The sequence below is a fragment of the Choristoneura fumiferana genome, chromosome 25, assembly GCF_025370935.1.
Source record: "Choristoneura fumiferana chromosome 25, NRCan_CFum_1, whole genome shotgun sequence".
NCBI classification, from domain to species: Eukaryota; Metazoa; Arthropoda; class Insecta; order Lepidoptera; family Tortricidae; genus Choristoneura; species Choristoneura fumiferana.
This window is the reverse complement of record NC_133496.1, coordinates 4,847,250-4,868,420: the sequence shown is the minus strand read 5'-3', so window position 1 is coordinate 4,868,420 and position 21,171 is coordinate 4,847,250. Positions and strand designations below refer to the sequence as shown.

Sequence of the window (21,171 nt, the reverse complement as noted above, 5' to 3'; positions counted from 1 at the left end):
ATCATCATCCATTGGAAGACATCCACTCCTAAAATAGGCTCCCCCCAAAGAACGCCACTATAATCTGTTCTGTGTCCAGGTCTAGTCCAATGGGCTAGTTTCCTTATAAATTCTTATCCATGTTTTGGTCGGTCGGAGGTTGTAACCTCCTTTTCGCATCACTTTCCGCACGAAAATTTTCAATCTATTTTCTGTCTCTAGCCGTGTGGAGGGCGTTGTGAACTGTAGAGTCAAGAGCGGTGCGAATCTGGTCAAACCAACGCATTTGGCTGCGACCAGGAGGCCTCTACCAATGCACTTTACCAGTTACAATTAGCTTCTCACCGTCTTTCCTTGCATTGTGCCTGAAGTATTCAAGAACTCTCTCATTCTAAGGGGGAGATCTTTGGTCAATCGTAGATCTTCCGGTTGTTGATGACAATGAACCGAAGTCGTAAAAAAAAACTAAATTTATGCTTGCTTTTTAGTGCCGCCCAAACGTCTTCCACTGCGGTTTCTGCAATCAGCTGGAGTCCCCGTGGGCCTCAATGGAGAAACATCTCCAGTCCACAGCCCATCGCGAAGCCAAGACCTCGTCCTACTGGCGTTTGCAGAGCCATCTACCTGACATAATGCAACACCGCACTAGGCAGACCATGAATTTCATGTTGTTTAACCGCATGCTGCAGGTGTTTGATGACTAGTCATTTGAATGTAGCAGTGCCGTTGAAAAAAAAAACGTTTTTGGGGTTTACTGGCAAGTTATGAATTCGAAGTTAGTATCGTACAGTCGCTCTCAGTCTCGGGTTAGTATCATTTCGTCTAAAAAGCAGCTGGCCTAAGTAGCAAATTAGCAATTGGTCTAAGACGCAACTGGTGTAAGTAGCAAGTGGTCTAAAATTCTTTGACTCAAAGTTGACGGCGGAGCTCCTATTCCGCGTAGCTAAGGCACTGCGTACCTTGACGCGACTTTAACTTAACCTGTTTTTTCAAATTATCGACAAAAACAAGTTAGGACCAGTTGATTTTTAGACCACTTGGGTACTTATACCAGATGCTTTTTAGACGAATTGATTGACCTTAGTCTCTGGTTAAATACTTAGCACGAGTGAGATGGCATGATACGAGGTTCGAATTTCTAACTTCGGAATATAAGACTTAAACTGTTACTAAGCTGATAATGAGAGAGTGAGAGTACTACGTACTTATAAGTAGCAGTGGGGGGATACCAGTCCATGAATCCAAATAATTATATTTTTGACTTTTTATATTCTGCCCCCTCTGTTGCTCTGTGTGAGACGAAGACCAAGACTCTTCGTCTATGCTAGTGTTTGTCTGTCATCTAAACCAGCGTTTCTCAAATATTTGGTCGCGACCCGAACACGGAAATAAAATACCGGGTTGCAGCCTTGTCTCATTATTTCAAATCAAATCATATGCTTGCACCGTGGTAGTCGTTATGCCAAATTACGTTTTTTTTTTCTCTAAGGGCATAAGCTAAATGGCGCGGGTGTACTTCACGGGCGCACGCCTGCGGGCGCGGGTGCGTAAAACCCGTCGCACGCGACGGGCGCAGTTAGCGCTGCTCATGCTCATACTATTTTTCAACAGGCGTCCACCCGCTCCGTGCAAACCGTGTCAGCCAGCGTAGGCCCTAAGTGTGAAAAAACTCATGGTAAGTAGGTCACCATGGGAAAACACTAAAAAAAACGGGCCAAGGCATAATAAAGTTTGGGAAACGCTGATCTAACCATTGCCTTAGCCAACAAACACTAACAGAAAGATGTTGCGTTTGCAGTCTTGTTACATATTGATATTGATTACTTTTTAATTTTTTGATTCAGGGATTAATCGATAAGAGCAGGTACACATTAGGTCTTTAAAAACGGGACGTTTCATGTGTCAAGACCTCCTGACTACTTAGCTGTGTGTATGCGCGCTAAAGTACGAGTTTGATTTGATCAGACTAACAATTGAGTTAATAGGTTTTTTGTACTGTCTAGGATTAACTGAGCTGGAAACGCTAATTTTGTAGGACGTAAAAATATCATTTCATTTGGGAACCTTGCCTGCTCCCAAAAGGGAGTTAATATAAAGACGCGTATTTATTTAGTCAGATACTTGGCTAAAATGCTTTTTTTAACGCTTATATAATATCTACAATTCTACAGTCCACTACAAAGAGATTGCTACAGCCAATGCTACAAAATTATGTACCAACTTAATGTTAACACAATAAAGTCGTGTATACATATTATTTTTGTAACTTTCATCGTATTGTCTTTGCAGTCGACTGTACCAGCTTATTAAATTTCTGGATTTCATAACTCTGTGAAAAAATCTCGTTTTAATTTTAGTTATATTATGATGCTGCGTATTTCGTATGAGCCGTAGAAATGTGTAACTTTTACCCCCTGTTTCACCATTCATTGATTAAAATCTGACGGATAAAATGTGATGCCGTCTCTGTTTGTTTTGTTCGAATAGACGGAGACGGCATCACATTTATCCATCAAATAAAATTAATCAATGGATGGCGAAACAGTCCCTTGGTGTATTTTTTTATTCAAGCCTAAACTTGCTGAGGCAAAGGTGCTGTCTTACTTTAAAATCGTCGTATTTTTAATTCCTCGGTATTTTAAATACCGTGGTCAAAATGTAATATATAATACAGGAATAGGTTCTCTGTCTTTTCGGCTAAATTTTATTTCCAAATGTTTCATTTGCTAAACTGTTTCATTTCCCAACTAACATAAAACAAACCTAACCTAACCTACTGTGCTGTGTTATACAACAAAACCATAAGAAAATGCACTGAGAAAAAAAAATGGTTTCGGAGAATAATTGAGTTGGGAAATAAAAAAAATTGCCAAATGAAACATCTGGGAATCATATTTTTGCGAAAAGGCAAAGGTACTAGAACTAAATAAGTTTTTATATGTAATTGTAACAGGCATACGTAGGTACATATGTATAGTCAAAAAGAATAGAATGTAAGAGATGTTTTAGGTATAAATCATATCATAAGCACAATTCTGGTATGTTGTGGTGATTGTTGTATTTTGAACATGACACACATGATTTGTGATATTGTTAATTCGTAAGTACTCCATTGTTACAATTATTAATTTTAAGAGTAAAGTATTATTTTTGTACCTTTGATGTTTAATCGTGGTTAGAGACTTAACGATGAATAAGTATTTCTTTTGTCTCCGTTCCACCGATCTCATTGTAAAGATCAATCTCTGTTGTGAAAAGTCTAAACCTTTTTAACAGGTTCCCTGTCCCATGAGGCACATGTGCCTCATGCGCGTGCCTCGTGGCCAGGATGAAAATAATGCAGTTTTTCTTTCGATAAATAGTATTTTTTTATTCTAGAAGCACATTTAGTTAACCAATTAAAATTACTAAGGTTACATTACATTGCGGATATTACATTACTTTATCATTGCTATGGGGACAGGGAACCTGTTAAGGAACCTTTCAATCGACTTAGAACTAACCGAGCATTTCTGAAAAAGTTTGTACATTTGATTTGCGACTCCGATTTGGATAAAAATATGCAGGTATGTAGAGTGAACGATACTGAGTCGTAATAACATAGTTTCTCAAAATGTCCCAATTGATTTGTATGGAAATTTCCTTTTTTGTTACCAAAACTCTATGGGTTTGCGGTAACAAAAAAAGGAACTTTCCATACAAATTAATTGGGACATTTCGGGAGACTAAAAACTCTACTAAACTCGGCTTTACATAGTTGTGCAAGTTGCAGAAAGTTTCCACAAAGTTGGAAAAGTTCTCCTATATGAAAAATTCCGCAATTTTGGAAAGTTTCCTTTGGCACATCAGTAATCATACAACAGAAAGTACAATTTACACAAGTAGGTGGAAGCAAATAGATCTCGTATGCGGCCTGTTTAAATTTTGTTAATGTAATAAATAATATATCATAATAGTTTCTTTGTTACGAAAGTGATGCTGTGAATTCATTAGTGCTGACTAAGCTCAATCGCTTGTTAAGATAGTATTTATTTTCTTAATAAAGAAAATTCAATTTTATTATTATGTTGTTACTTTTCTAATTAACCTTTATTTCCTTCTTCCATCGGACTTGTACGAACTTTACCAGCCCACTTGGTGGGGGGATGGGGGCGGGCTAGCCACGGTGAGTTCCGGTACAGTCGTCAATGTCGCTATCAGATATATCGTAGCTACTCAGATATGTATTCTTTTACAAATATAATATTTTACTCGCAAATGTGATGATAATCATTGTAGGTATGTAGCACACTAGAATTACGAACATCGACTCATTAAAGCCCTCAGTCTTCGCCTTCGGGCGTCTAATAGACTCGTTCGTAATTCCTTATTTTCCGCCCTTAAGACACAATGTACTATTTCGGAGCAGCATTACATTTAAATAAATTCGTTACACTAGAAAAGGTAAATAATATCAGAACATTAATTTTGTCATAAATATAAGAGCAGCGACTTTCCTTGTGTGGGCTAAATCATTACAGATTTAGTAAATAATGTTTTTAAATCGTATTTTGTCAAATAACTCCTTATTTATCTTGCTCTCTCAATCAGCTTCAGTATACTTTGCTGACAGCACGATGTGGAAACATTTGTGGCGTCTGAAAGCGCTTCTCATTCCCGGACAGAAAGCCTGGATGCCGAATCGTTTACGTGTCTCTGTGGTGGCCTGGTGGCCACAGTGACCAGCAGGGCTACTACGAAAATCGAAACTCGAAGTCCGTATCGTACCGTCCCTCTCGCTCTCGTATTAAATAGTATAAGTGCCAGAGGGACCACACGACACGAACTTCGAGTTTCGTAGTAGCCCTGCCGGTCTTCTAGCGAAGATCGGGCCACTGATTTGTTGAGCCAGCCGCTCGACGAATGGGTTCAGTATAATAACGCCTTGCAGAGCTGAATTCCCTCTCTTTTCCCATCTATCAAAGACTACCCATCTTCTCCACCGTAAGTGTAAACCAGACCAATCTCTGTACTGTAATAATTCTTAATTAGGTACTGCGTATTGTGCATATTTATTATATCAATAAAGACTTTATAAACACTTAAACACCAAACATTCACTACATCTGTGTACATATATGAAGCCTATAATAAAATCCATACTAATATTATAAATACGAAAGTGTGTGTGTTTGTATGTTTGTCCGTCTTTCACGTCGAAACGGAGCGACGGATCGAAGTGATTTTTGGCATAGAGATAGTTTAAGGGGCCAGAGTGACATAGGCTACTTTTTATCCCGGAAAAATGCACAGTTCCCGCCCGAGGGAACAGCGCGCGATAACCGAAATCCACACTGGCGAAACAATGGGGAAATAAGCTTTCAGGGCCGATGTTCATTTGGTCCCAGCTAAATCTTACGCCACGCCGCGAGAAGGGTCGCTGGCTTTTGTTTTTGACGTCATTTAAACGCCATCTATATAGAACTTACCGTGCTAACTGAATGAGGGCTATCGTTTTTTGTCTCACTAGATGGCGCACTGTAGCGCGAGGTTTTTAAGTATAATAATAATAAATAAATAAATATGGCTTTCAAAGTCTGTTATTACAGGCGTGAAAACAAAGTTTAGATTAAAATCATATTTAATACACCTTAAAACCGTGCCATAAAAATATCGAGCATGCCACAGTATTGCATAGTCCCCGTTTTGTTCGGAAAAAAGGGAGGACAAAGGTTTCCGAAAGACAAAACTGTCTCAAAACACAGTCATTCCCCGGAACGCATATTTGCTATAATTAATTTCAGGTATTGCAAAATATTCACAAATTTATTCTAATTATAAATAAACCCGCGTAGCTCACCCAAAAACTCCCCAAAAACTATAAAATTAGACATTTCGGAGATCTCATGCTACACTAGCGCCTCTAGTGGCGAATTTATATGTAGCCCTCATTACCCGTCAGCTAGCTATTTAATTATCTATTACGCTCAATAGATGGCGCTATCGGAGAGTATCGTTCAATAGCCTCCGATGTAAACACAAACTCGCTTCTCGCCATCGAGTAGTACATTGTTTACCTACGGTTTTTAAATAAGGCATTGTCGATTCGTATTTCGCGCCGACAACACGCGGGCATATTGCCGGTTTTCTGACCCATTATTTGTGTAGAATTCGTAGCAGTTGTAACTCGCTTTCAAAAGTGAAATGACAGTGTAGTGCTGATTTTAAATTTCGAACAGTATCAATTCATTTTGCCGCGATATTAAAATTTTTCGCGTGAACTTTCATAAAAACTTTGTTTTTTTTTTTTCATAAACAATACAATAGTCTTCATCGTGATTTTAAAGGGAACATATTTATTTACTGATTTAATGACATTTATTGTGAAACTTGCGATAAAGTGATATGAGTTTAATTTGAAAAGGTAAGATTTTTATTTTTACCCGACTGTGAAGAAGGAGGGTTATGTGTTTGACGCGTATGTATATATGTCTATTCCTATGTCCTCTCGTAACTACTCAACGGATTCGTCTTAATGACGCGAGTGACACTGGGTGCATGAAATTCTTAAAAAATCAAAATGGCGGATTTTTGGCGCCAAAATGTAAGTTTTTTGCTCTATGATATATATAATATTAATTTCGTCGAATATTAATTATTTTATTATCACGAAAGTCCCTTTTATGATTTTATGATTTTATCACGCGGTGTCATCACTTGTCTGATTGTGTGTATCACACGTTAACTTCCAAAATATGATGAAATAAATGGCTATATATGCGAGGGACGTCAATGTAAATAGGCACATCATGTCTCTTCTAAAAGCTTTTATATAATTTTACTTCGCCCACAGGTATAGGATTACCATTAGCCGTGGGGCCTATACTTTTCCGATGGATATATACATGAATATGACACAAAAATCACTAGCACCAATATCTGAATCTGTCACACAAGCGTGCATAAATATCTGACACGACTCTATTTCTAGGGCCGGTAGGACGTGTCAGATATTTTTGCACGCTCCGCTGTGGCAGATGTGAATGCATGTGACTGTACTTTTGTGCAACTTATGTTGTTGATATCCCTTAATATGTGCCAAAAAATCTGTTGGACATAGTACATACAAATAAAAGTAGCAATGTTTCGGGCAGTTGTCGGAAAGCGAACCTGTCAGTGTAAGCCTGTAAATATAATGCAGAAATAAGTAACTGCTAATTGCAAGATTTGCAAGTCCCCCGATTAGGGTTACCGAATGAAAAAAAATATAAATTAATCCGGGAAAACGACTGATTTTCTTAAAAATCTTGAGAATTTGTTACAATTTCACATTTTCGTTTCAATCAAGTCATGGTATTAAATAGTCTCTATAACATAGAGACAAATTCATATTATAACATAAATACATATTATATGTATATATATTTTTAAATAGGTACATAATAATATTATGTACTTAAAAAAAACAACTTTATTTCTCGGAAAAATCTTGAAATCCTGAGATTCCCAGAAATTTGTAAAATACTGCTGTACCTAATCCTGAAAAGAGTATCAAATCTGGAATCTCAGGCAGTAGCCGAGATTTATCCGTCAAATAAAATTAATCAATGAGTGGTGAAACAGCCCCTAAGTTGGTTAGGTCATTGAAAAATGACACTACCAGCAAGTCAGGCAGCCCGAAAACATTGATAATACCTATCGCTTGATGGATGACTATTTATTTTGATGACCTAAAATTGTTTACGTGGAACCTCTTTCATGATTGTTTGCATACCTGTCAACACACATATTGATGAATGGTGTCAAAACAATCTCAGGGCATCGTTTCCTTATGAGCTGATAAATTGTGTGCGTTTGGGATCCACAGAAAACCAGTATTGCTGCACACGTGTGGCAACACATGCTGTGGAGGCCCTTTTTAGTGTACTGTCGTGTCACCCCGTAACTTCAGTTTTAATGTCAGTTTTACCCCCTGTTTCACCATCCATTGATTAAATTTATTTGACGGATAAATGTGAAGACGTCTCTGTTTGTTTTGTTCGACGTAAGTTCGAATAGACGGAGACGGCGTCACATTTATCCCTCAAATAAAATTAATCAATGGGTGGTGAAACAGCCCCTTAGTGTTTTAGTCTTATACCTAGTGCCATCCAGGCAGACGCGTGTAATAAGAACCACGCGGCACGCGCCATCGTGAATGACTCTACCTACGAGTACATTAGTGTAAGGTGGTAGTACTGATGGAACCAAAATAAATCTATCTTTCTTTCTTTCTCTTTGTCTAGTCGTTTCCTCATGTGATCGCGGGGACACCAGAACAGGGTCTGTGAACAGGGTCTCCAGATGTGTCCCCAAAATATTGTATGGATGTGTCTGTTTTGTTACGAAAATTATTAAGAAAAATTTGTTACAAAACGGACACCTCCATACAATATTTTGGGGGCACATCTGGAGACCCTGTTTTTCCAGCTCGGAATCATAGACTGAGTCTACCTTCCAAATTTTGTTGAAATCGAAGAGATAAACTCAGGGTACAACGGAAGATAGAAATGCCCAGGTACAGTCAGCTGCATTAATATCTGCCACAGCGTGCAAAAATAACTGACACGCACGTTCTAGATATTGGTGCTGGTGTGGTGACTGTATGTTCCACTGTATTCCTTTTTTATCATTAATCTACGCTAATCTTTGTTTTTTTACATGGGAAAAATCAAAATTAAATTGATATATTTATCTATATCATCACTTGCTTGATCAGGATTTTGTCTCTATATGATTGACTCAGACACCGTAATGCAAGTTTTCGGTGGGATAACAACCAGTTAACTGTAAAGAGTTAGTCGAGTCAAGAACAGTGTTGCCGATTTTCCGGTTAGAGTTGTTCCTGCTCAGTTCCCCTGAATAACCCTGTAAGTATGTATATTATACTCAAGTGACTGGTTTATCCAGGGATCCATGCGCGTTGTAAACTTATTTAAGGGAGGTCGTGCCTTTACGATTCGTTATCACAGCTGTCCGTCGAGGTCGGTAAAGTATTGTTTGTCGCCCTTGACATAGAAAAAGTTTCGCGTCGTGAATTATTATTGACATTGGCTCGAGATTGGGACTAATTGTAAGATGGTGACGTGCAAGATAAACATACGGTGATGCCGTGTAAGATTAAGTGCTATTAGAGATTTAATGAGTGACTTGACTTACCTACACATACATGATGATATTTGACACGGAGATAGTTTGAGATCCTGAAACGACATCGGATAGTTTTTATTGAAACACTGTAATAAAAATGTGTAGTTTTCGTGGGAGCACGTAAATGAATTATTCGCAGTCGGAGCAATGGGGGCAACATTCCTAATTTCACAAAACCCCGTCTTTATTCGTTGTTTAGATATGGTAGTTGAAGTGAGATTCCAAGTTAAAACATGGAAACTCGACCCAAAATCGTGCTATTTCTTATGAATGATGTCTACATGGTATCTTAAAATTATCCGGGAATATTCAGCAGGTGGTTGGGTTAGTTAGACTGAACAGTGAATACCAAAAAGTTTTTCGTTTTTTTTTTAAAATTGTGGTTAACAAAATGTTTCCATTGATCGATGCTCAAAGTCATGACTACACTTTGAATCAAAAATGCCGATGTAAAAAACCTTACACGGACATTCCGTGTTCATTCGTATCCTAATAACTAAGCCTGTTATAACCAAAACTAATTCTCTTATATATCATTTTAACTGGTTCTCCGCGTTACAGGCAAATTAAGTTACCCTGGTAATTCTTGCCAAGCACGTATGTTTTAAAATAAACACATTTTTTATTTTATTTTTATTCGATGACACTTGTAAATTTAGCGTTCTACTCGTACCAATAGTTACCAGCACCAATATCTGAGACTACAAAGCACGGCGTGCATAAATATCTGACACGAATCTATTTCTAGGCCGGTAGGACGTGTCAGATATTCTTGCACGCTCCCTTGGGGGAGATATTAATGCAGGTGACTGTACTACTCAATCTGGTGGGAATATCGGAATAAATGTATAATATGTATATAAATGAGGCCTGTGCCCAGCAGTGGGACGTATATAGGCTGGGATGGATGGATGGATGTATATAAATGCATTCAAACCCGTTCAGTTGCTTTAGTGTTACAGAGCAACAAACATCCGCTTAAAAGTAGGTACAGTCGAGTTCATAAACTTGTGAGCAAAAATTTGATCAAAAATATCTGAACACGCTTCTACGCCGTTAACAATAGAGTCGTGTTCAGATATTTTTGATCAATTTTTTGCTCACAAGTTTATGAACTCTACTATACACACAAACTTTCACATTTATATTTTTATTTTCAGTTCAGCTTTCCTCAAACAACTATTTACATTATAATAAAACGAAACAGGCTGATAGAAATTATTAGAAGGAAGATTGTAGATGTAGCTATAGGTTACAGATCGACAATGCCTTTACTTTTATTTAATGTGGTTGACCTCAACACTGTTTATACAAACAACAAACAATTATCGTTACTAACTAGTAGTTAGTAGCGAGTGGGTAGCCGTGTACAAATAAATACCATACCTATTATGTTGAACAGGTTGGTGCAAGGTCTTTCCAAGTTTAAGTATATCATAGTGGTACGGTCAAGGACTTTACTTCATGTGCCACCATGGAACCAGTTCACAGTAAACGTCATAGTGACACCGCATTAATTAACAAGGAAAATCGTAATGACTTTTCCTTCGAAAAGGTTCTATGTGGCTTCTGAATTAAAGTCCTTGACCGTCCACACATGTGATACATGATTGTTCTTGGCTCTTAGACAAATAATGAAAATATGAGGGTGCTAATCAGCAATATAGCAGCTTATTTTTAGGATTCCGTATCCGCAGTGTGACTGAACGAATTTCCTCTGGGGCTGGGATAAACAAGCAAGGTAATTGCTGCAATTTTTCAATTATAACTATTTACCGGTTTGCGGCGGTTCAAAACGGTTTGATCCGCCTCTAACCAGTAAATAAGGTATTTAATTGCCATGGGCACGATGGTATCTTGTTAAAAGTTGACGTGAAGCTTCATTGTAGCAAATTGTTCGAGCGGAACGTTAACAATCGACTTCAAAAGTTATTTTGTTTACATTTTTAGGTCTATAGGCACCATGAGCTCGCTACAGTACTTTCAATCAATTTGATTCCTATATAGGCCACCACAGGACCTTGTCATTGTGTCATTTTACGTCATCCTATAGGCATTGCTAGAGACAAATCAAAATTATCTACTATGGTAAATATTTAATGGCCTAGTAATCAAATTGGATGACTGCGTACCTACCTACGAAAATAAACAATAAAAAATCAAGAAACCCCACTGCCTTAAAAATGTTTAAATAAAAACTAAAAAAAGAGACTAGTCTAGTAGAGTCTAGAACTCTGTCAAGTGACTAAAATTCAACAGTCATGCCCAACTCAAAAATTTCCAGTAATAGGTACCTACCGACCCTAGGAACTTTAAATTACTTCTTCTAGACTTTTTTTCCTTTTTTTAGTTTATTTAAAGCTTTTTTAAGGCAGCCGGGTTTCTTGACCTTCTACAAGGCTGTCCGAAGGAGGCGTATCTTTTTTGGGTGTAACGTATGTATGTATGTCTATTTCTTTGATCCTCTCTGTAGCCTAAACGCCTGGACGGTTTTAAACATAATGAGGTAACTTTCGGAGAGACATAACGTAAGTATATAAAATTTCTATACTGAGCGGCAAAAATCTGGCCCTCAAATGTATGCAGTTATATATAGATAATTTTGGGCCAAACTTTCTGCTACTGAGTATATATTTTTTTTATGTAAGTGTTCTGAAACCTAAAATTGCTAAAAGTGGCTCCGAAGCGGTAACGTTTCGTGTGCTCTGCCTACCCCATTTGGGCATACAGGCGTGATGTTTGTGTGTGTGTGTTCTTAAATAGATAAATACAAGTATTGCTCGTTAAAAAACATAAGAATCTCTCATTACAATTGAAACAACTTAATTTTTTCCGATTTTGTACCCGTTTGTAGCAATTCGTTTGGAGACCTTTCCTCAAGATTCTTGTATGATTTAATGATCAGTTGAAGAGCGTAATGACATTGGCTTTAATATTTATCTTTCCTTGTCGATCTTCATCATTTCCGCGTACAATGATAATATTTTCATCAAATTACGACTAATGTATTGTGTATTACGGTGCACGTTAGGTTTCTTGGAGAATAATATCATATTACAAGTAGCCGTGACGAGTTTCACAAGTGACGTACGGTATTTTCCGGGAGGCATATACGTATTGTTGCACATTGTAAGTAGATACAACGGTAGGGTACCTACTTTGCGGCACAGAGTATTTTAATTTTTAATACGTCATAGTCATAGTCAAACTAAAAGTCACAACATTTATTGACAACAAAAACACACTACATCACAACAAAAACATAGTCATATAGTTTAGTTTTAGTCATATAGTTTATTTATTAAGTGGGCGATCTCCAGGGTAATTTTTATTTGTAGTTTTTAGTTTTTTACATTTTTGTTTTGTTTAGTTCTAAAAACTAAAAAGAAGAAAATTGTTTTTTCAAATTCAGGGGCTGTTTCACCATCCATTGATTAGCGTTAACTGGCGGTTAGGTGTGATGCCATCTCTATTTGTTTTGTTCGAATAGGCGGAGACGGCATCACATTTAACCGTCGGTCAACGCTAGTCAATGGATGGTGAAACAGCCCCTTAATGTTTTATTTCACACTTTTTGTTATTTGTGTGAAAACAGTAGATTAAAAGTATTATAACCCGTATATATTTAGAATGGGCTAATTATTAGCTTTCATTTGATACCATATTGGTACAATACAAAATATATTTTTTTTCATCCCTCCGCCATTTAAAAAAAATATTATATAGCCTATGTCACTCTGACAGTTATGACGCATCCAACGATATCTCATATGTTAAAATCCGTCTAGCCGTTTAGGCTGCAGCGAGGACCAAAGAAATGGAAATACATACCCACATACATACATACATACATACATACATACATACATACATACGCTCGAAAAGTTGGAACTCTGACTGACTACCTATTAATATAATATGACTTATACTTAAAACAATTTAAAAAAAGTCTTGTGTTCACGACAAATCGCATGTTCTGATATGGTATTTTAATCTTACTTATCTATAGTGAAACGAATTTATTGAAACGTAATGCTGCTGGTACGTACGACTGTACGACGACTCGCACTTAGCCGATTAAAGGTGCACCATACCGCTGCTTAAAAAACGGTGACGGCACGGAATCGCAGTGACGCACCGTATGCGCACCGTTTTTATCGCATACTCTCCACACCGCTGCTTAAAATACGTAAACGGTGCGGAATTGCAGTGACGTGCCGTAAACGTCACGACTTTTGTTCGGGAAAGACCTGAAGTTTACGACACGTCACTGCGATTCCGTATTTTAAGCAGCGGTGTGGAGAGCATGCGATAAAAACGGTGCGGATACGGTGCATCACTGCGATTCCGTGCCGTCACAGTTTTTTAAGCAGCGGTTTGGTCGCACCTTAAAGGAGCATGACCTTGGCTTTACTGCGTCGTGTTGAATGCCTTTATTACCGAAGACCCTCGCGCCTAAAAGCTTTGAGAGCCCTCGATCCGCTCAATATCATTGCTGGATCGACCTGAATTCATTGTAAACCGTCTTAAATCAATTAGTAACGCAAATGGACTCTTAACTTCGTTGATTGATACTCGTTTGATTCGACGAAATGGTTTGAACAAAAGAACAATGCCTGGGAGTGGTATAGCTTCCCTTTGTACCTACCTACTTAACAGCTCTACCCACTAGACTTGTTTTCTTCTTTTTATTATTTTTAAGGCACTCGGGTTTTTCTGATTTTTTAAACTTATTGTTTTTTTGGAACCTGAATATGCTATTAGTGTTTGCGCAGCTTCGCCCTAGGGCGGATGCGTGGCGCCAGCAGCCAGCACAACCGCTTCCACTCTGTGCTGCCCATTATTTTCCATTAACTTTATTAGTTAGCTAAGTAATGATATAGTTATCAAGATAATTGACTTTCTTGGGAATTCTTCTCGCTTGTTGCTAAGCACATCTCTTTCTAATCGGGTATGTCAGAAAAGGACGTATCTAAGTACTGAAACAAACGGGAAACCTAGAACAGACTATTAAGCATGGATTAATTGTTCTTTCCCAATCGGCACTGGGTGAACTAACAGCTCATATAACCTTATTCTGAGCGGAGGCCTGGCCCAGTAGTGTATACACTCGTATACAGGCAGGTATTAGACAATAGATATGGCCTCTGGGCTTCCTAATATGTTATTGCAATCTTACAGTTATGTCTGCCAGTTGCACTAAGGGCCAGTACAGACAGACAGCATTCCAACTGCAACGTAACCTCAACTGCTGACTGCCAATATATTTTTCATTGCAGCTCCATTGCAGTCGACACAACAGGACGCAAACTGCACGCCGACTGCAATAGAAATATATGGCCAATCGGCAGTTGTGGTTACGATGCAGTTGAAATGCAGTCCTTCTGTACTGGACCCAATTTTCGACGATAGTGGTGGGTGGTGGGTGCACCTACTCTATTGCAGGGAGCTACGATCTCTAACCCGGAACTGTTATGTTATGGTAATGATGTATGGAGTAGCGGAGACTATAACTGTACAACTGCAAGCAAACTTTTAGTGTGGTCTTACTGTAACCGCTTACTGGCTGCAGTGCGAATGGGCCGGCTCGACCGGGTAAATACCACACTCCCACAGAATACCGGCGTGAAATAGTAGTTTTGCTATTGTGAGTGGGAGATCTGGAGGCCCAACTCCTCCCTCTCCCCCCTCCCCTTTTAGCACCCTTTTAGGCCGGCAACGCACCCGCAGTCCTAATAATGCTGTAGGTGTCCATGGGCGGCGGTGATCACTTACCATCAGGTGACCCGCATGCTCGTTTGCCAGCTATTTGAATAAAAAATAACTGCACCCTGGCTGCAGCTGCAACTGAAATGTACGGGCAGTCGGCAGCAGTAGTTACATTGCAGTTGGAATGCAGTCGGTCTGTACTAGTCCTTGAGCATAGACTACACAGGAAATGCAATAACGAACAGTCACTTATCGCCTCCCACTTCCTGTCCGTCAGTTCGCACGGCCAATTATGTGATGTTCATATTTTTCTAAGTTACCTATTTGATGGAGTTGATCCTTACTCGAATGGAGTACCTACGTGAAACGGCAAGCGTAGCGTAGGACGTCCACCAACGAGATGGACGGAAGATCTGGTTAAGGCGCCGGGTTCACGGTGGATGCAGGCCGCTTCCAACCTAGTCATATTTACTATTTACGATAGTAAACAAGACTAACCTGATAGGTACTAATTAATTGAAGCCTGACTTTGCCGAGGTCCATGAACCAGAACCAATCTTGATGTTTTGCAAGGAATTAAATAAGTATCATGGGGCAATTGACTTCAATTGGCCTAGTCTAACTAAACATAGCTTGTATGTACGATGGGTAACCGGCAACTGACAAACATGCTAGATAATCCGCAATATTTTACGAGGTTTAATAAACCAATCGCAAGTAAAACTGTAACGTCAAGCGGACCTCTCGATACTAATATACTAATGCTATCTTTAGCCTGTCAAAAAACAAGGGGGGCGGTCCGCCCCGAGCGGCAAAATTCCATAATAAGTAATACTGAATAACATGTACATATATAAATTATTTATTGACATTTGTATATCTACTATATTGAAAATACAAACTGAAATAAGATGCACAGAAAACCAGAAAAATAAGACATCACTGGAAATCGAACCCAGGTCCTCGTATTCCGTACGCGTGCTATAAACACCACTGATGGTCAACACGGTACGGAATACCGAGGACCTGGGTTCGATTCCAGTGATGGTCTTTTTTCTGGTTTTTCTGTGCATCTTATTCAGTTTGTATTTCAATTTAGGTTTTACGGGATGACCGTAAAAGTAAAAATTTGGAATTGAAATAAAAAATACAAAAAGATTCCAAAAAAAAACAATCTTATATCTAATAGTTTCTTCCGCCCCGGAGGCTGATACGCACGCTACGTCACTGCACTGTTTAAGTAATTAGTTATAATGATATTGTTATACTGATCATAAACAAAAATCATCTTAGATAAATATAATCGCGATGTTAATAGTATTGAAAAATCTGTCGTTTCATAATTTCATATACTTAAGGATGAGATAGCTCAGTACCATCCGTCTTTGATCTTTATTACGATTTTTTCCTGTTACATGACATCAAATTCAACCAGATTGACATGATACAATGTTAAATACTAAACGCATTTACGAACTATCTTTTACGTGTCTAGCCCAATTTTAACGAGGGAATCAATTAATTAATGATTGTCATTAAATTAACGCTGCATGCCGTCACGTAGGCACAAGACCTAATGTGGATATAATGGACATATTGCCGCGTGCCAATAAATTATATACTTATATCCTTTGCATTTTGGGGTTACTGAGTAAACTACTTATATACCTTGACTTAGTGCGTTCACAGACAGACTGCATTGAAACCGCAATGTAACTGCGGCTCAGGCCTGAAATGTCTTGTTTTCCTAAAATGTACAATTCTCAAAACGTCTGCGTTTTCACAATGTTAAAACTTCTATTTTGTCAGCTTTCTCAAAATGTCTGCTATTTAAAATGTGTACAATCTGAGGAAGTCGTCTTTTCATAATGTTTACATTACTATAATATTAGCATTACCTTAATTTCTGCTTTCCCGTTATGTTCACTTTTTTAAATAGGCTTTAGTCTTGTTATGTTTGTTTTCCCATAATGTCTGCTTATTTTCAAATCAAATTTTGAAATGTAAAAGGTTTAATTGCTTGCATACTTACTCTTTGATAACATAAATATCTATACCTAATATAAAATTACTGGCATTCAAGACAACATTATAATGTTATTATAATGACGTTTAGATGAAATTTGAAGACCATGATTGGAGACATTTTGGGAATAAGACTTTTCTGGAATGCCAACGTTATACGAAAGCGGATATTTTGAGGTTGTAGACATTTTGAGAATAAGCGCAAAAACTGTCATTCTTGGAGACAGGCAATTTTAAATAGCTGACGTTTTGAGACGCTGACATTATGCAAAAGACGTGTTGACATTCTGAAAAGCAGACATTTTGCGAAAAATACATTTTAGGAAAATGGATATTTCAGGCCTGAGCCGTAACTGCAACTGCCGACTTGTTATGTCTACATTTCGATCGCAGGCGTCGTGCGGAACTGTAATAGAAAATATATCCTGGACACTTGCTAGATTGCAAGCACATTCTGAACATGAATAGAAAAAAGGGGGAAAACCCCATTTCTGGAATTTATTGCGTTTCTTTCAGTTGTCACCGCGTGATTGGGAGACGTTTCGCAAAGTTAGTTAGTCATTTTTTGACATTCCTCTCAAAAGGCGAGAGGAAATACAACTTAATTGTCGTAGTCGAAGAGTACTTATTTAATCTGTGCCCTTAGTGTAAGTTTTCGATTACAAAATACGTCTCGATCGCGTTCGCGTTAGAATCTCAATTTATATGGAAACACGAACAGCGCCTCTAGCGGAACGTTTGCGATGTTCGTGTTTCCATACAAATTGAGATACTATAACGCGAACGCAATCGAGACGTATTTTGTAACTGAAAACTTACACTAAGGGCACTGGTCGTAAGTGCGACGCGACTCCCGCAACAGCGTTCGGCCGAAAAGATTTTTTTTTTTCAAAATTATTTTCTTGCTCCTGACTAACTGTTGGCGTTCAGCAGAATCGACCGCAACACTGTCATTGTAACTGACAATGACCCAAGCTTTAAGGCCGCCATTAAGGAGAATAATAATAACTTAATAAGTAATGATTAGAAGTTTTAGTGTGAATTTTTTGCCGAATTTTAAAGATGTCATCAATTAATTAAATGAAATATAATGGATATAATGGCTTGCCATTAAATTATGTCCTTTGGTATTCGGTTGTAGACAGATACGGCATTGTAACCACAATGTATTGCAACTGCTGACTTGCCACGTATACATTTCAATTGCAGTCGGCGAGCAGTTTGCCAACTGTCAGCACGCAGCACGGATTGCTGAGGACCTGGGTTCGATTCCCAGCGCTGGTCTCTTTTTATGGTTTTTCTCTGCATCCATGTCTCAGTTGGTATTTTCGATACAGACAGACAGACAGACAACGGGACATTAGATCAATTATCTTAGTCATGTCGTGTAGGTAACAGAATCATTTTATGATATAAATTCGGACGCACGCAAAACAAAATTGGAATTTAAAATTGAAATCATAAAATTAGTAATGACCGCGATAATTTAAAACAGTGTTTTTCAAACTTTTTCAGGACGCGGCCCCCCTAGGTTTGAGATATATTTTGCGACCCCCTGCTGACCTCCACTTAAACTTAAAGTTATTTTTATTATCTTACGTTGATAATACAAACATTGAGTAATCAAATCATACACAATAACGGTGATGGTATTTTAAAGATACTGCGACTCACCTAAGGCGCATCCGTGACCCCCGGGGTCGCTGGTCTAAAACATGCTGTAGGTGTCTATGGGTGGCGGTGATCGCTTACCATCAGGTGACCCGCAGGCTCGTTTGCCAGCTATTCGATAAAAAAAAATGTACCTCTCTCATCCTGTACTCATCATGAACATAAAAATAAGGCTAAGTACTTATTAGATCTAACCTGACTTGACACATAGGAATAAACACTACCATAGTGTGTTCATGTTTTCAAACAGATAGTTAATTAGCATAGAGCTCTTCTGGTGGGAGTCAAACCTGCGTTGGGCCTTATTTTTGAAAAATATACTACTAGACATGTTTTATTATTACAAAAACTATTTATGTATACTGTTTCCTTATTAGATCACTAGCTTTTTCCCGCGGCTTCGCCCGCGTGGACCCGGTTATCGCGCGCTGTTCCCTCGGGAACTGAATTTTTCCGGGTTAAATAGTAGCCTACTTATGTCAATCTTTGGCCCATAAACTATCTCTATGCCAAAAAATCACGTCGATCCGTCGCTCCGTTTCAACGTGACAGACGGACAAACATACAAATACGCACACACATAATATTAGTATGGATGTTATGTAATGAAGAAGATTTTTTTGATTTATAATTGTTTAATTTTAAAGGGTAAAGGTTAATGTTTGTTACAAAGATTATTTAGTAAATAAAGATGTTTACAAATTTAACTTTACTTGGTATTCATATGTATTGTTTGCTTTTTGATTGAATAAAAGTGCGTAGGTTACCCCTACATTAGAAGCAATAAGTCAAATAAATCAAAAAGACGAATAAAAACACGTACCCAAGCCTTTAGTATAAAAACAAATATAAAACCGGATTAAACAGTAAGGCCAGTACCTAAATCAAAAGTTAACAAATGATGCGAAAAAAAACAGAATTGTTAATTGTTCAGCAAAAAACAAGCAGCAAAAAGTTAATAATATACTTAAGTCGTCGTCACACAGAAAGCTGTATCGGCGCGAAAGCGAATTTGTGAAGACACAATTTTAAGCCCTGTTTCTACGTTTTAGCATTTTAGTAAGGTAACGCAAAAAAAGAACTCCAAAATTAAACTGAAACTAGAAAAATTTAAAAAACAGGAAAAGTATAGGTAGCTGAGGTTCAGTGGCAACGTAAAGGGGGGTCCACCCCGGGTGCCAGTACCTAATCTATCTCTAGCCTGCGGGTATCAGGCACCAGGGAAGTAGGTAAGAATTATACAATCGAGACCTTACTCGCACCGCACAGCCAGGCTATCACTCTACAAAGACATCATTATCAATAAATAAGTAACTACAACACTTAAAAGGTTTAAAGGTTCGTCTTTGTACATATATTTCAATATTCGTCAATTGTGTTTATTTAAGTACCTACTTGTTTTCTACATAAAGCGTTTACATACATACATATAAACTACCTAACTATGTAGTTTTGTATCTACTCACCTATGTACCAACCAATAGGTATGTATAATAGGTGTATTTTTATTACTTTTGAATAAACAAACAAGTCAACGGTGTGCGTGAAGTTCCCAATCCGCACTGGGCCCGTGTGGGAACTACGGCCCAAGCCCTCTCATTCTGAGAGGAGGCCTGTGCCCATCAGTGGGACGTAAGTATATAGGCTGGGATGTTGAATAAAAAAATATTATTTTTATTTAATTTTTATATTTCTTTCTATAAAGAAAATAAAAGTGAATAAAGTTTGCATTCCATTTCTTATTAGAAAAATGCTATTTAGTGCACAGGTTCTAGATATGGCGTAAAAGAAAATCACGATGGAATCATGGCGAGTTTCAGTAAAAATTATGTAAAATCTCGAAATATCAATCCAACTACGAAACTTTCAAATCTGAACCACTCACGTAGGTACCTAAGCGAAGCGTGGATAAAAGCTAGTGGAATTAAAAAAATAAATCCGACATATTTTTGACAGGCGAGGCGCTAAAACTTAGGTGTTTTAAGAGTGTAAAGGTCTAGTGTTCCCGTCTTACTGCTGGAAATATTACATTTTACTATTCAGTAGCTGCTCCATAATTTATTAGACATGCGTCAAAAGGTCGTTGGCCCTCCGTCTCTCTCTAAGTTTGTAACAAACGAGCTAATTTGCCTAGATGTCAGAATTTCTGGATATTATTTGATACTAGCCGTTGCCCGCGACTCCGTCCGCGTCGAATTAGTTTATCGCTATCCCGCAGGAACTGTGCACTTTCCCGGGATAAAAGGGGACTCAATTTATCTGTATACCGAATTTCATCTAAATTGGTTCAGCAGTTTAGACATAATGAGGTAAAAAACAAACAAACAGACTTAAAAGTTTAATTATTAGTGGGATACGCAGGAGAGACGTATTCATTACATCTGCCTTGATTTTAGATTATTGTGAGAAGTTTGAAGTAATAATTGCTTTGCTTTATACATTTCGTCATTATTTTCCTCATAAATTCCTCAAATTAAATACCTAATCTATTTCGACCTTCGAACAAAAGCAAAGTAGTGATTCATTATTGAGTCATTCAAATCAGTCCACCCGTTTAAGAGCTACGGTGCCACAAACAGACACATACAGACACACAGACATACATAGCGGTCAAACTTG

At 38.0% G+C, this 21,171-nt stretch overlaps 2 protein-coding genes across 6 annotated transcripts in view; both read left to right on the top strand.

The window, feature by feature from the left end:
- The window catches only part of LOC141442458 (uncharacterized), a 45,357-nt gene extending 41,319 nt beyond the window's left edge, over nucleotides 1-4,038 (top strand). For all 5 annotated transcript variants that reach the window (XM_074107458.1, XM_074107461.1, XM_074107459.1 and 2 more), the window contains exon 6: nucleotides 468-4,038. In XM_074107458.1, the coding sequence (XP_073963559.1) occupies nucleotides 468-683 (216 nt within the window). In that variant the 3' untranslated portion in view covers nucleotides 684-4,038. The remainder of the gene's footprint in view (nucleotides 1-467) is intronic.
- A 2,037-nt stretch (nucleotides 4,039-6,075) lies between these two features.
- Nucleotides 6,076-21,171, top strand: part of tws (protein phosphatase 2 regulatory subunit tws) — a 56,478-nt gene continuing 41,382 nt past the window's right edge. The window contains exon 1 of the mRNA XM_074107465.1: nucleotides 6,076-6,382. The gene's annotated coding sequence lies outside the window, so the exon portion shown is untranslated. The remainder of the gene's footprint in view (nucleotides 6,383-21,171) is intronic.